General features: G+C 47.7%; 3 protein-coding genes and 2 pseudogenes across 7 annotated transcripts; 2 read left to right on the forward strand and 3 right to left on the reverse strand.

Annotated features, from left to right (window-relative positions):
- Positions 1-5,108: 5,108 nt before the first annotated feature.
- On the reverse strand, positions 5,109-7,979 carry LOC308462391 (histone H4). 3 transcript variants are annotated; one of them, XM_080980088.1, is made up of 2 exons: positions 7,510-7,979; positions 5,109-5,561 (listed from the first exon to the last, which is right to left on the reverse strand). In XM_080980088.1, the coding sequence occupies exon 1, from the start codon at positions 7,930-7,932 to the stop codon at positions 7,621-7,623; it is 312 nt and encodes a 103-aa protein (XP_080836214.1). In that variant the 5' UTR covers positions 7,933-7,979; the 3' UTR covers positions 5,109-5,561; positions 7,510-7,620. The 3 variants fall into 3 exon arrangements, with proteins under 3 accessions (XP_080836214.1, XP_080836213.1, XP_080836212.1); XM_080980087.1 differs by having other exon boundaries at positions 7,423-7,979; XM_080980086.1 differs by having other exon boundaries at positions 6,588-7,979.
- A 624-nt stretch (positions 7,980-8,603) lies between these two features.
- Positions 8,604-9,919, forward strand: LOC308461803 (histone H2A pseudogene; annotated as a pseudogene). Its single transcript has one exon. The product of its transcript is annotated as a histone H2A pseudogene (transcript).
- A 153-nt stretch (positions 9,920-10,072) lies between these two features.
- LOC308461989 (histone H4) lies at positions 10,073-10,642 on the reverse strand. Its single transcript, XM_080979161.1, has 2 exons — positions 10,577-10,642; positions 10,073-10,482 (listed from the first exon to the last, which is right to left on the reverse strand). The coding sequence occupies exon 2, from the start codon at positions 10,462-10,464 to the stop codon at positions 10,153-10,155; it is 312 nt and encodes a 103-aa protein (XP_080835287.1). The 5' UTR covers positions 10,465-10,482; positions 10,577-10,642; the 3' UTR covers positions 10,073-10,152.
- A 199-nt stretch (positions 10,643-10,841) lies between these two features.
- LOC308461988 (histone H3.2) lies at positions 10,842-11,600 on the forward strand. Its single transcript, XM_080979160.1, has one exon. It carries the CDS (start codon positions 10,866-10,868, stop codon positions 11,274-11,276), a length of 411 nt encoding a protein of 136 aa, XP_080835286.1. The 5' UTR covers positions 10,842-10,865; the 3' UTR covers positions 11,277-11,600.
- A 92-nt stretch (positions 11,601-11,692) lies between these two features.
- Positions 11,693-13,518, reverse strand: LOC308460246 (histone H1.3 pseudogene; annotated as a pseudogene). The gene has a single exon. The product of its transcript is annotated as a histone H1.3 pseudogene (transcript).
- Between the last annotated feature and the right edge of the window lie 422 nt (positions 13,519-13,940).

Raw genomic sequence — 13,940 nt, forward strand, 5'->3', positions numbered from 1 at the left:
AGAAGCTGAAAAATAGGGAGGATGTTCTCAGCAAGCCATCAGATAAAGGGGAACTGCTTAGTTCTCAGGGAGAGGAAGGGATGGGTTCAGGAAGCATCTAGACAACAAGGCCAGGTGGCCTGTAGCGTATTCCTTGCGAAAATATCCCCAGCTGTACAGTTTATAAGGACGTAGCGTGTTTAATGGGCGAAGCATTTGTCCAGGGGCGTATCTCAAAACCCAAATGTGAAGGGCTCTTTTTCGTAAAAACTGACACGGAAGATAGAATTCCCTGATTTTAGTTACTTAGAGTCATAGGATTGTAAACTTGGAAGAGACCCCCCAAGATTATCTGGTCCAACCTTCTGCAATGCAGGAATCTCGGCAAGAGATGGACAGCACCAATAAAGTTCATTTTGTTGTTGTTGTTTAGTCGTGTCTGACTCTTCGTGACCCCATGGAGCAGAGCACGCCAGGCACTCCTGTCTTCCACTGCCTCCCGCAGTTTGGTCAAACTCACGTTAGATAAAAGGTAAAGGGACCCCTGACCATTAGGTCCAGTCGCTTTATTTATTATTTATCCTCATCTGGCTTAATTGGCCGAGGGAGCCAGCGTACAGCTTCCGGGTCATGTGGCCAGCATGACTAAGCCGCTTCTGGCGAACCAGAGCAGCGCACGGAAACGACCTTTACCTTCCCGCTGGAGCGGTACCTATTTATCTACTTGCACTTTGATGTGCTTTCGAACTGCTAGGTTGGCAGGAGCAGGGACCGAGCAACGGGAGCTTGCCCTGTCAGGGGGATTCGAACCGCCAACCTTCTGATCGGCAAGTCCTAGGCTCTGTGGTTTAACCCACAGCGCCACAACTTTGATCACTGTGATGTTAAAAGGCTTGTATTCGTATGGAGAACATTCTATCATTTTTGAGATTACATCCCAGTACAGCTTTCACCACTCTTTTGTTGACTATGAGGGCCACTCCATTTCTTTTACGGGATTCTTGCCCACAGTAGTAGATATGATGGTCGTCCGAATTGAATTCGCCCATTCCCGTCCATTTTAGTTCACTGATGCCCAGGATGTCAATATTTATTCTTGCCATCTCACTTTTGACCACATCCAACTTACCAAGGTTCATGGTTCTTACATTCCAGGTTCCTATGCAATATTTTTCTTTACAGCATTGGACTTTCCTTTCGCTTCCAGGCATATCCGCAACTGAGCGTCCTTTCGGCTTTGGCCCAGCCGCTTCATCAGCTCTGAATCTACTTGTACTTGTCCTCCGCTCTTCCTCCGTAGCATGCTGGACGCCTTCCGACCTGAGGGGCTCATCTTCCAGCGTCATAACTTTTATATGCCTGTTGCCTTTGTCCATGGAGTTTTCTTGGCAGGGATACTGGAGTGGCTTGCCGGTTCCTGCTCCAGGTGGATCACGTTTGGTCAAAATTCTCCACTATGACCTGTCCATCTTGGGTGGCCCTGCACGGCATAGCTCATAGCTTCTCTGAGTTAATCAAGCCCCTTCGCCACAAAAAGACAGTGATCTATGAAAGAGTCAACTAATATCCGGCTTTTAACTTGGGGCTTTAAAAGCCAACATTCTGTGCGATGATGGAGGATATTTTAACCAAAATGAAAGCACTACACACACCAGCTTCATTTGTGCTTTAGCTGAACTAGCACTAAAGAAATGAGCAAACTCAGTTTCAGGAAAGATTGTTATGGAAAATTTCAGATACAGCCACAGGCTGCAGATTGACTGAGACTATCTCTACATGGGTAAATTTGAATGAACATTCCTGTTGAATGGAAAAGAAATTGCATGGGGTGGTATATCACTACAGAATAAATGCCTGGGTGATGTATTCATTATATGCCAGGGGACTGAGGACAGACTCCAAGAATTAGGAAGATTTGTTAACAATGTACATCCCAGTAATAAACTTGTTCTGATGTATCACAAACAACAGGTTCATGTTCTGTGTATAGAAATTATGTTTTTTGGAAAGGAATCTGAAGGCCGCTCCTTACAGAAAACTTACTGATGTGCTGCTGTTGTTGTTTTGGTACAATATGACAGTTATCATGCTGGGTATTTAAGAAGAAACCATAATGCCACCAAATACTCAGAAATGGTGTTACAGTCTGTGTCACAAACCCACAAGTGTGTGCAAGCACTCACATGCCTTCATATACACGCTGCCGAGAAGTTTTCGATATTTTACTGGAGTTAAGACATGCGCTTTTTATGCATATGTATGTTTAGCCTTAACCTTAGGCCCATAATAAGTTCTCACACCAAAGGAATAAAGAAAGCTGGGCTTCTTGTATGAAACAAAAATGGCAGGGAAAAAATCACAGAAGCAAAATTCCAGTTATCAGACAGCAAAATCGTACAAAGCAAGCAGACAGCAACCCACACAATATGCACACATCTTGATCTAAGGCATGGGTAGGCAAACTAAGGCCCGGGGGCCGGATCCGGCCCAATCGCCTTCTAAATCCGGCCCGCGGATGGTCCAGGAATCAGTGTGTTTTTGAGTAGAATGTGTCCTTTTATTGAAAGTGTATCTCTGGGTTATTTGTGGGGCATAGGAATTCGTTCATTATTTTTTTTCCTTTCAAAATATAGTCCGGCCCCCACAAGGTCTGAGGGACAATGGACCGGCCCCCTGCTGAAAAAGTTTGCTGACTCCTGATCTAAGGAGTAAAAGAAATACCTGACCATTTCCAAACAAGCAGCTTGGCAATTTTGCCACAAAAACCCACACTCAACAGCAAGGCGGAAATGGAAAAGGAAGAATATACCTTTCCTTGAGAGCGCTAGAGAAGTTCTGTTGAGGCATCTGCCTGCTGGGAATCTGGGTTTTCTAAATAAATATTTAGCTAATGCCTCCTAATAAGGAAAGGAGGGACTTTGAAACAAGCAAGTCTCAAGAGCGTTTCTCACTTTGCCCATCCTAGTGAGGAAATGACTAAAATCCGGCCACCACAGCCATAAGATTTTGTGTAAATAGACTTATTACAAAGCTAATTGAATCTTCTTGCTCTTGTCTTTTTAAATTTTACATTGTTGCTTAATTAGTCGGGGATCATTTTCCCCTCTTTTAGTTTGAGACATGTAGGTAATCATAATATATTTGGCTGAGCACTTATCGAAGGAGTCTGGTGCTTTTTGCCTTTGCTTTAAATTCACAAAGAAGGAATGTCAGACGTTTACAGTGGGAGGGAGACAGTAAATATTCTAGGTGCTGCTGGAACAGCTCCCTTGGAAAAATGTGCTCCTGGCTTCTAGCGGCCTCTAGAGGCCAAAAGCAAACCTACCTTCTCAGCTAATGTAGCAAAAGCTGGATTTTCTTGTGTCTCTTAACTGTGTATATCTGTTTTAAACTTAAGGTAGATGACATTGTAGGGCTGTTGCAGTCGCTTCTGTTGCAGCCAAACCTTCCACAATATTTTGCGGTGGGAATGGGGGTGGTTGTGGCTAAAACACAGGGAGGCTACAACGGCTGCTACTTTTTCTGAACAAGGGACAGACTTCCTTCGAATTACACCTAATTTAAATACAGGATTCATGCAACGCCTGCAGCTCAGACAGGGGTGGAGGGAAGAAGAAGTCCTGACAATAACAGATTGGCATAACAAGCTACAAGAATTTGCTGAAATGGCGCAGTTGACAAATAGCCTGAGAAGCAATTCAAAACAAAAAATTGTGGAAAAGTGGGATAGATATAAGATATATGTTCAAAAATACAGTAAAGGTTCGCTATCTATGCTAGCATTCGATTGACGTTGGAGAGAGACTGAGTTGAGAAATAAGACCTAGGGTATATATTGATATAGGAATGTATTAGATAAAATGGAAAGAAATATACAATAATAAGAGTACATTCATTTGTTAAAAAAGGAATATACAATGGGATAGACAGGAAGTCCAAAGTGTTGGTACATACGTACAGTGGTACCTCAGGTTACATACGCTTCAGGTTACAGACTCCACTAACCCAGAAATAGTGCTTCAGGTTAAGAACTTTGCTTCAGGATGAGAACAGAAATTGTGCTCCAGTGGCGTGGCGGCAGCAGGAGGCCCCATTAGCTAAAGTGGTGCTTCTGGTTAAGAACAGTTTCAGGTTAAGTACGGACCTCCGGAACGAATTAAGTACTTAACCTGAGGTACCACTGTATATGATTTTGAAATAGATTTTTGTCCTTGTTTCTTTTCTTTAGGTATGTAAAGGTAAAGGTACCCCTGACCATCAGGTCCAGTCGTGACCGACTCTGGGGTTGCGCGCTCATCTCGCTCTATAGGCCGGGAACCGGCGCTTGTCCGCAGACAGCTTCCGGGTCATGTGGCCAGCAGGACTAAGCCACTTCTGGCGAACCAGAGCAGCGCACGGAAACGCCGTTTACCTTCCCGCCGGGGAGCGGTCCCTTTTTATCTACTTGCACTTTGCGGTGCTTTCGAACTGCTAGGTTGACAGGAGCTGGGACCAAACAACGGGTATATAAACTTTGTACATAAACTTTGTATACATGCTGAAAATTATATTATAATAAGCCTTGTGATGTAATATGACAATGTTTTCCGATGTAACATAAGAACGTTAATAAATAAATAAAACTATTTAAAAAATACAGGATTCAACACCATCCCCTGTAGGCTATGGGCAGCTGTTGCTTACGACCCTGGGGCGGGGGTAGCTTGGGGGGGGGAGGGGTTGGCAAAAATGGAATTAAAAATAAACGCAAGGATTTGAAATGGGTCATCTTTATTTGTTTACTTATTTAGAGCATTTGTCCCCTGCTCTTCAGCCAAAAAAGGCTCCCAGACTGGCTTATATGAAACAAGACATTTGCTACCTGCATGCTTACATTCTAATAAATAAGCAAACAGACCCATTTTTTAAAAAAAAATCACACAACACACAAGGAAAAAGGAACAAGGAGGGAAGAGGAGAATAAACTCAGGCACCAATTTCTAGATAGTTGTTCCCATATTGGCCTGTTGCTGGCTTCCGTCTGTCTTGGGAGACGATGGAGGAGAGCACTATTGCTGGTGAAATCGAACTGTTTGAAGGTTGCAGTGCCTGCTGTGGCTGTAGGGACAATAGGGGAGAGACATGTTTTGCTGCTGCTGATGTGCAATGGCATTTCTTCTCACTGCAGTCATTCATAATAATAATAATAATAATAATAATAATAATAATAATTTATTATTTATACCCCGCCCATCTGGCTGGGTTTCCCCAGCCACTCTGGGCGGCTTCCAACAAAACACTAAAATACAATAACCTATTAAACATTAAAAGCTTCCCTAAACATTCCTTCTGTGGTCACTGCTATGGATGCACAACAAGACTATCTCCAGACCCAGTGGTTGTCTGCAAGGGATTCCCACACGGTGGGGTTGATATCGCCAACCTTCAGGTCAACCTTGCAGACATCTTTGTAACGCAGAGTTGGTCTGCCAATGGACTTGGTGCCTGAAGCCAACTTCCCACAGAGCACATTCTTGGGGATCCTGCCCTCTTCAGTTCTGTGGACATCACCAAGCCAGCATAGAAGTCGCTGAGACATTAAACTGAAAATGAAATAAATAAAAGTCGCTGAGACAGGAGTGCGAACATGCTGGGATTGTGGGCTTGGGAGACCATATATTTGAGACTCTCTTCTCCCATGCGATGGCCAAAATCCTCCTGACCAGCAGGCATAGTTCAGAGGCAGTAGCTGGGGCCTTAGGCTAAGTGGATGTAATGATCTCTACTTCCTATCTCTGCCACTGAGGTAAAGGGGGTAAAGGGGACCCCTGACCATTAGGTCCAGTCGTGGCCGACTCGGGGGTTGCGGCGCTCATCTCGCTTTATTGGCCGAGGGAGCCGGCGTACAGCTTCTGGGTCATGTGGCCAGCATGACTAAGCCGCTTCTGGAGAAACCAGAGCAGTGCACGGAAACGCCGTTTACCTTCCCGCTGGAGCGGTACCTATTTATCTACTTGTACTTTGACGTGCTTTCGAACTGCTAGGTGGGCAGGAGCAGGGACCGAGCAACGGGAGCTCACCCCGTCGCGGGGATTCGAACCACGAACCTTCTGATCAGCAAGTCCTTGGCTCTGTGGTTTAACCCTTAATGACATTTGAGGGAGAGGAGGCCTGATGCAGCTGGCCTGTCGCTGCAGAGCCATTCAAATGAGCTCTGCTCCTCCGTTTCCCCAGTGCTGGAATGGCAGCCTTCGTTATTCCGTTTCCAGGAGCTAAGCTAGCCATTTCACAGAATCACAGAATTGTAGATTTGGAAGAAATAATAATAATAATAATAATTTATTATTTATACCCCGCCAATCTGGCTGGGTTTCCCCAGCTGCTCTGGGCGGCTTCCAACAGAATATTAAAATTCAATAATCTATTAAACATTAAAACTTCCCTAAACAGGGCTGCCTTGAGATGTTTCTAAAAGTCTGGTAGTTGTTTTTCTCTTTGACATCTAGAACCCCCGAGGGTCATCTAGTCTGACCCCCTGCAATGCTGGAATCTCAGCTAGATCATTCCTGACATATGGTCATCCAGCCTCTGCTAAAAAACCTCCATAGAGGGGTTTTTTTAGGGGGAACCTTATTGGTTATTTCCGGAACCAGCATTCTGATTGGCTAGAGCGATAAAGCCACGTCTTCATTGGTGAGCGAGTTCCATTCTCATCCAATCAGCGCCGTCTCTCGGAAGCTAAAGGTGAGTACAGTATATAGAAAGCAAGGTTTGGCTGCAAGCATCTCACGTTTTCCTTTGAGCAGCGAAACCCCCCCCCCCGCCCCTCCGCAGGCTCTGTTATGAATCACCGATTTCCCGAAAGAGTTTGCTGCGCTTCCAGGGCTGCCTTTAAGAAATGCACGTTCTTGCACCCGAAGCGTGTAGTAAGGCAAGGGGTTTCTTTTCACCAGCAACGTTGCGGAGTAAAGCTCTGGAAACAGGAGCTGTCTGCCGCAAAGCAGCTTTGGAGCGGGGTGGGGTGTTAATAGCAGAGGAAGGTAACCCCCGGGCAAGAAGCTGCATGGAGTTGGCTCACCCCAAAAAGCTGATCCCGGAATAGTGGAGCCAGCAGCTAGGTAGGTCGGAAAGTGTAGAAATCACCTGTTTCCCCATCCATCACCCGCCTAGCAACACTTTGTATCTTTTAGACACGCTATAGGCTTCTAAAGTTTGGGGAAAGAGACTGAAAGTTGTTAATATCAACATGAAGGCAACGCAGTCAGTCTTGTAGTCTCGGTATTTTTGCTGCCCTCCTAGCCCGTTTTTAGGTTAGTGCTCTCTCAGATCACCATTTTTCTACGTTTCCAACGTCTACCGATCAGTATTGCTGCTATTAATGACAATTATCCTTCATTGCCTCCACTGAATATACCAAAATGAGTTTTTTACACGACTTCCCAGCTATGATTTAAATCGCCTCACCGCATTACTGGGCAAGTCTGGCACAATCCCAAGCATTTACTGCACTTTCCAAAGTGGTTCATATAAAATTCCGATAACCAAGGTTACCTAAGCAAAAAACGCTTTTAGCAACCCAAACTGTGTCAGCTCTTTTCATGAAAAGGTGGGCGGCCCTTAAAAGGGCCTTTGAGCTCGTTTGTAATAGTTTTGGTATCCCGATTAGCCACCGAAGCCGTACAGAGTGCGGCCCTGGCGCTTCAGAGCGTACACGACATCCATGGCGGTCACAGTCTTCCTCTTAGCATGCTCAGTGTAAGTCACGGCATCTCGGATTACATTCTCCAGAAAGACCTTCAGGACGCCGCGGGTCTCCTCGTAGATCAAGCCCGAGATGCGCTTGACTCCGCCACGGCGAGCCAGGCGGCGGATTGCAGGCTTCGTGATGCCCTGGATGTTGTCACGAAGCACCTTGCGATGCCTCTTGGCGCCTCCCTTGCCCAAACCTTTCCCGCCTTTTCCACGACCAGACATGGTAACAAAGACAACACTCTGTGCTCTTCAAGAAAGAAGTAAGCGAAGAGTGGCGCAGCTGCTTCTTTTATACAGCAAGGTCCGACCAGAGGGAAGACTGAAGAGGGACATGTTAGCCTTTGACTGAGCCACGCCCTCTTTCCAAACTCCATAACGCTATAGGCTATACTTTCACCAATCAGCTTCTGGTCATTTTAAAATCTCCAATCAAAAGCGAACTATCTCCTGAAACAGATATGTGCCTTTGATTTGGGGAGGATAGTGCAGCCAGGAGAGTTATAGACACGTTTCATAATTTACAAAATTATGATTCTGTCCGGTGATACTAAGTACTGGTACAGTACTGTAATCTGGAAATGGTGCAGAACAGAATGGAAAAACAAAATAGTAGCGTAGAGGCGGGGAAAAGAGTAAAACAGAACCTGAAAACTCTTATCCTAACATTTGCAAAATTGTGAGGAGCAGGAATTAGAAAAGCATACTGTAAATTTCAGAGGTTTATGTCGCATTAGAATTATAAAATTGTAGAGTTGGAAGGGATCCCAATGGTCATCTAATCCATCTAGCGTCTTTCATTGCATGGTTCTTGTAAACCACTCCCTTAGCCCACAATTAAATGAGGATAACGATCAGCCTGAGTCTATACATTTAAAAAATAACAATAAGGCATTGGGTGCTGCCTCGATGAAGGACGTTCTGGTCTCCTATTACGCTATTAGCTTTCGCTCCTGTGGCAGAAGTACAAGGACACATGCCTTTCCCAATACAGTATTTACACGCGTGCAGAGACAAAAGAGAATGTAGTTTGCTTGTTTGACTGTAATTTTATATTGTGCTCTGAATGTACTGGTCATAGTTTGTCACGTTAAGAAAAAACACCAATCAAAGTTATTCCTTTTCGTTTTTTAACACAATCTAATATGGTCACCATCGTTAATTTCTCAGACGGAAGAGCAATGACGTAACCCCCCCCCTTTTTTGAAAGCGGAACATGGAAATATAAACTCCTCCCATGTGATATTTCTATTGGCTCGCACAAGCATATTGCGTAATTTAAATGTAACATTCTGGTTGGTTGCAAGAAGACACATTCTCATTGGGTGCTAAGTACATCCTATCTCTCTTTCACCCAATCAAATTTGACAGAAAGAATCCATCGGGAGTAAATAAATAGGCGGCTTGCAAGATTGTGTTTCTCATTCTGCTCTTCGTTGTTGTAGTTCTTGGTGGATTTGGCTGTATGATGTCTGACCGTGGAAAGCAGGGCGGCAAAGCCAAGGGCAAGGCGAAGTCTCGCTCGTCCAGGGCGGGCTTGCAGTTCCCTGTGGGTCGAGTACACCGCCTGCTTCGCAAAGGGCACTACGCGAAGCGCGTGGGAGCCGGAGCCCCTGTCTACACGGCGGCGGTGCTGGAGTACCTGACTGCCGAGATCCTGGAGCTGGCCGGCAACGCGGCGCGGGACAACATGAAGGCGCGTATCATCCCTCGGCACCTGCAGCTGGCCATCCGCAACGACCAGGAGCTGAACAAGCTGCTGGCCAAAGGCACCGTCCCCCAGGGCGGCGTCCTGCCCAAGATCACAAAGTGAAGGCCCAGTAAAAATCAGACCGCGGCGTCTGGTGTTCACAAAGGCTCTTTTCAGAGCCGTCCACCCTGTCATAAGAGAGCTGAGGTTATATTGCTGAAAGTTTCAGACTGGATTTCTGAGAACGCTATATTGTGAATTTATAAGCACTGCACTCGCTGCTGCCATCTTAAAAGCCAGCACGCCCCCAAAACAAAAATTCTGGCTAAGCCCATGCGCTCGGTCTGCCTTTCTTCCTGTTCCCATTATTCATTCTACCAAGGATCTGAAGGTTGGCGTCTCCACCCTTCGCCCAAATAACACATGTACGTGCCTATGTTTAAATACAGGCGCTATTGTAAAGCAGTGGTTCTCAGGGTGTTACTAGTATGGCAAGAGAATGGGAATGTAGCGGGAAGATCTAAGAAAAAATATTTCTGGAATATGTAATTTCCTACCAAAATTTTTCTTTATTATTATTAAACAAAAAGTAAATATTCTGAAAGATTACTGGTAGTTTCAAAAAGCACTGTCTAAAGTTTTGGATTAAGTATATCAATAAAGAAAATAAGGGAAAGTATATAACTCTTTTCATGAAAAGGTGGGCGGCCCTTAAAAGGGCCTTTGGCTTTAAGCTGCAGCCTTGATATCTAGAATTAGCCACCAAAGCCGTACAGAGTACGACCCTGGCGTTTCAGAGCGTACACGACATCCATGGCGGTTACAGTCTTCCTCTTTGCATGCTCGGTGTAAGTCACGGCGTCGCGGATGACATTTTCCAGAAAGACCTTCAGGACGCCGCGGGTCTCCTCGTAGATCAAGCCCGAGATACGCTTGACTCCGCCACGGCGAGCCAGGCGGCGGATTGCAGGCTTCGTGATGCCCTGGATGTTGTCACGAAGCACCTTGCGATGCCTCTTGGCGCCTCCCTTGCCCAAACCTTTCCCGCCTTTTCCACGCCCAGACATGCTTGCCAAGCAACCTTCCTATAACGACACAAAATAACAAAATGTAGCATAAGGAAGGGCTCCCTCTCCTTATATAGAGAAATGTCCGACCAGAATGAAAACTTAGGCGTACTTTTGTACGTTGCAGAACTAGGTCTCAATTTCGTCCAATCAAATGCACTCTGTTTGCAGCTGCTCAATGAGAGTCCTGGCGGGAGAAAAAAAACAGGCTGTGGCCCCGCCCCACTTTGCCCTCTTGCGTGATCTTGTCTAGCCAATTGCTGTTCAGCCCAGGAAATTCAAACTTTCCAACTGACAATGCTCAGTCTTCAGCCAATCAAGACTGCGAGAGCGGTCTATAAATAACCAGCAACCGGGCTCTTTGTCTCATTTGCTGAAGAGAGTCCTTCACTTTGCTCGCCATGGCTCGTACCAAGCAGACCGCTCGCAAGTCCACCGGCGGGAAGGCGCCTCGGAAGCAGCTGGCGACCAAAGCCGCCCGGAAGAGCGCCCCGGCCACCGGGGGCGTGAAGAAGCCTCACCGCTACCGCCCTGGGACTGTCGCCCTGCGAGAAATCCGTCGCTACCAGAAGTCGACCGAGCTGCTGATTCGCAAGCTGCCCTTCCAGCGTCTAGTGCGGGAGATCGCGCAGGATTTCAAGACTGACCTGCGCTTCCAGAGCTCTGCGGTGATGGCCCTTCAGGAGGCGAGCGAGGCTTACCTGGTGGGCCTTTTCGAAGATACCAACCTGTGCGCCATCCACGCCAAGCGGGTCACCATCATGCCCAAAGACATCCAGTTGGCTCGCCGCATCCGCGGAGAAAGAGCTTAAGATATTCGTTGTCAAAGTAGGCCTCCTACGTTCAAAAACCCAAAGGCTCTTTTAAGAGCCACCACATAATCTTAAAAAGCTGTTAATTACTGCAATATTATGTTCAATTGCCAGTTAGGTATTGTGCATTAAGCACCAGTTGCTGGGAATGTTTTAAGTGGACACGGCGGCGTGGTACTTCTATGCAGTTTACAGGCGTCTCACATGGATCTTGCCCCTTCGATTTGTATCCTCCTCTAGCGACTTTCCCCCCGTTTTAGGCCCTGCGGTAGCTAGCATTCACTAAGGGAAAGCAAATCCATTTTTACCCTCCCCCTCCCGTCTAAAAACAGTATCATGGAAGCAACCACTTGCTTTCGCCACGTGGTGTCCCCCCCCCCCCCGTAAAACAAAGTTGCAGAAACAATGTCAAGTGACTTGGCACGGATAAAAAAGCCGGCCTGGGGAAATGAGCAACAGGATACCCGATTAAAAGAAAAGCCTAGAATTGCAGCAATAACCTTACTACTAGCACACAATTGCTCAGCGGGGTCTGGTATGGTTTCGAATTGGGAGGGGAGAGACTGTGCAAGGGATTGGACACACTACGATTCTACCAACTGCGGCACTTGCACCACATGATCGAAACACCTCACATGGCAAGGGAAATTCAGCACTTTCTTTGAATTTGTGGGTGGCTCTTAAAAGAGCCTTTGGGGTTAACGAGGAGCGCTGCTGCCTCTCGCGGAAGCCGAGCGGGTCCTTCCTACTTCTTTTTCGGCGCCGCCTTCTTGGGCTTGGCGACTTTCGCCTTGGGGGTCTTGGGCTTCGCTTTGGGCTTAGCTGCCTTCGCCTTGGCGGGGCTCTTGGCGGCCTTCTTGCTTTTGGCCGCCGCCGCCTTGGGCTTCTTGGGGCTCTTGGCGGCCTTCCTGGCGCCTGCCGCGGGCTTCTTAGCCGGCTTCTTGACGCCCTTCTTGGTGGCGGCTGCCTTCTTCACCTTCTTGGCGGCGCTGGCGGGCTTCTTGGCCGCGGGCTTTTTACTTTTCGCGGCCGCCGCCGCCGGCTTCTTCTTGGGCGCCTTGTCCTTGTTGTCCGCCTGCTTCTTATTGAGCTTAAAGGAGCCCGAGGCGCCCGTGCCCTTGGTCTGCAGCAGGATCCCCCGGGTCACCAGGCTCTTCAGGCCCAGCTTGATGCGGCTGTTGTTCCGCTCCACGTCGTAGCCGGCGGCCGCCAGCGACTTCTTCAGCGCGGCCAGGGAGACGCCGCCGCGCTCCTTGGACGCCGTCACCGCCTGGGTCAGCAGCTCCGTCACGCTGGGGCCCGAGGCCTTGCGGGACTTCGGGGCGGCGGCCGACGCCTTCTTGGCCTTCTTCGCCGGAGCCTTGACAGCCGGCAGCGCGGCGACGGGCGCGGCGGGAACCTCTTCAGTCATCCTGATCCGAAACTATACCGCCCCCCGAGCACACCGTCGAGTCACCAAAGCAGAAGCTGAATGGACGCGGCGGCGGCGCTGCCTCGTATTTATAGGGGAGGAGCTGCGCGCTGATTGGTGCGTTCCGAGCACGGCGCTTTGACAGCCAGACCTGGGCTCCTGGTCCGGGCAACTTTTGTGTTTCTTAACCCGCACAAAAGAGTCGATTACTCCGAGTCCCGTCCGCGGATCCCTCCCGTTCCGGGTTGGATCGAAGGGGAGGATGCGGGCTTTCGGACACCTGGTTTTCACGCTCCGGGGTGGCAGGGCTCCTCCGGAAAAGAGCGGGGAACTCAGCCTCGGCTCGCTCTCCCGGCCTGAAAATTTGCAAACTTTTGCTTTTCGACGAAAATAGCAAATGCTGCTTTTAAGAAGCGGGCGCGGGAGGTCCGGCATAAGGTAGCCCGGGGGGTCTGCCCCCGGGCCGTGAAGAAAGGAAGGCTTTTCGGCCGGGAACTTCGCGGCAACCGCTTCTTTCATCGAGTCAAGTAACACATCTGACAACGAGCTTCGGGTTAAATTGCTATAAGGCATGATTGCAATGCCAGCCCCAGAAAATGAGCGACAGAGTGATGGGAAGGAATTGGGATTATTTGAAGAGGGCTGGTTTGGACGGATGAGTAAAAAAAATGGGTTTTTTTAAAAAATGGGGCTTTATTTAACACCTTTCTGAAAGTCATCCGCATTTGTCTCTCTTTGATGCTGCCTAAGCAAAGAGATCGGAGGATGTCAGCCTACGGAGCTTATCATTTCTGTCTTCAGATTAATTTAAGCAAATAAATCTAGATGTCGCCGAAAGTTCAACACAGGGGTCTCTTTTGGGGAATAGGCGAGGGGTAGGGTACCCTAAGTGCAATCCATTGGGAGTTGGTTGTAGTTAAGCGCTACTTGTGTGTTTACCAGTAATGCAACTCTCTATTGGCTATACAAAGCAGAGTCTTCTAGCAACTTGAAAACTTAACCGATTTGTGCTGTGGCATGATTCTCAGCAGATCTGTACACGCAAATATTGTAATGGGGCCATGGAGTGTAAGTAGTGCCTGTGTGTGATACTTCTGTGCCAAGTTCAGAAGTGTGCAAGTTCAAGAGCAGCTGCGGCAGCCCAGGACTGCAGTAATTTACCAAGTAACTGAAAGAACAGATTAGCTTCACCCAACCGATGAAGAAGACTCTGCGGCAGGTGCCACAATGAATCTATCAGTTGTTGAAGGTGC

Source organism: Podarcis pityusensis (genome assembly GCF_964106645.2).
Source record: "Podarcis pityusensis genome assembly, chromosome: 13".
NCBI lineage: Eukaryota > Metazoa > Chordata > Lepidosauria > Squamata > Lacertidae > Podarcis > Podarcis pityusensis.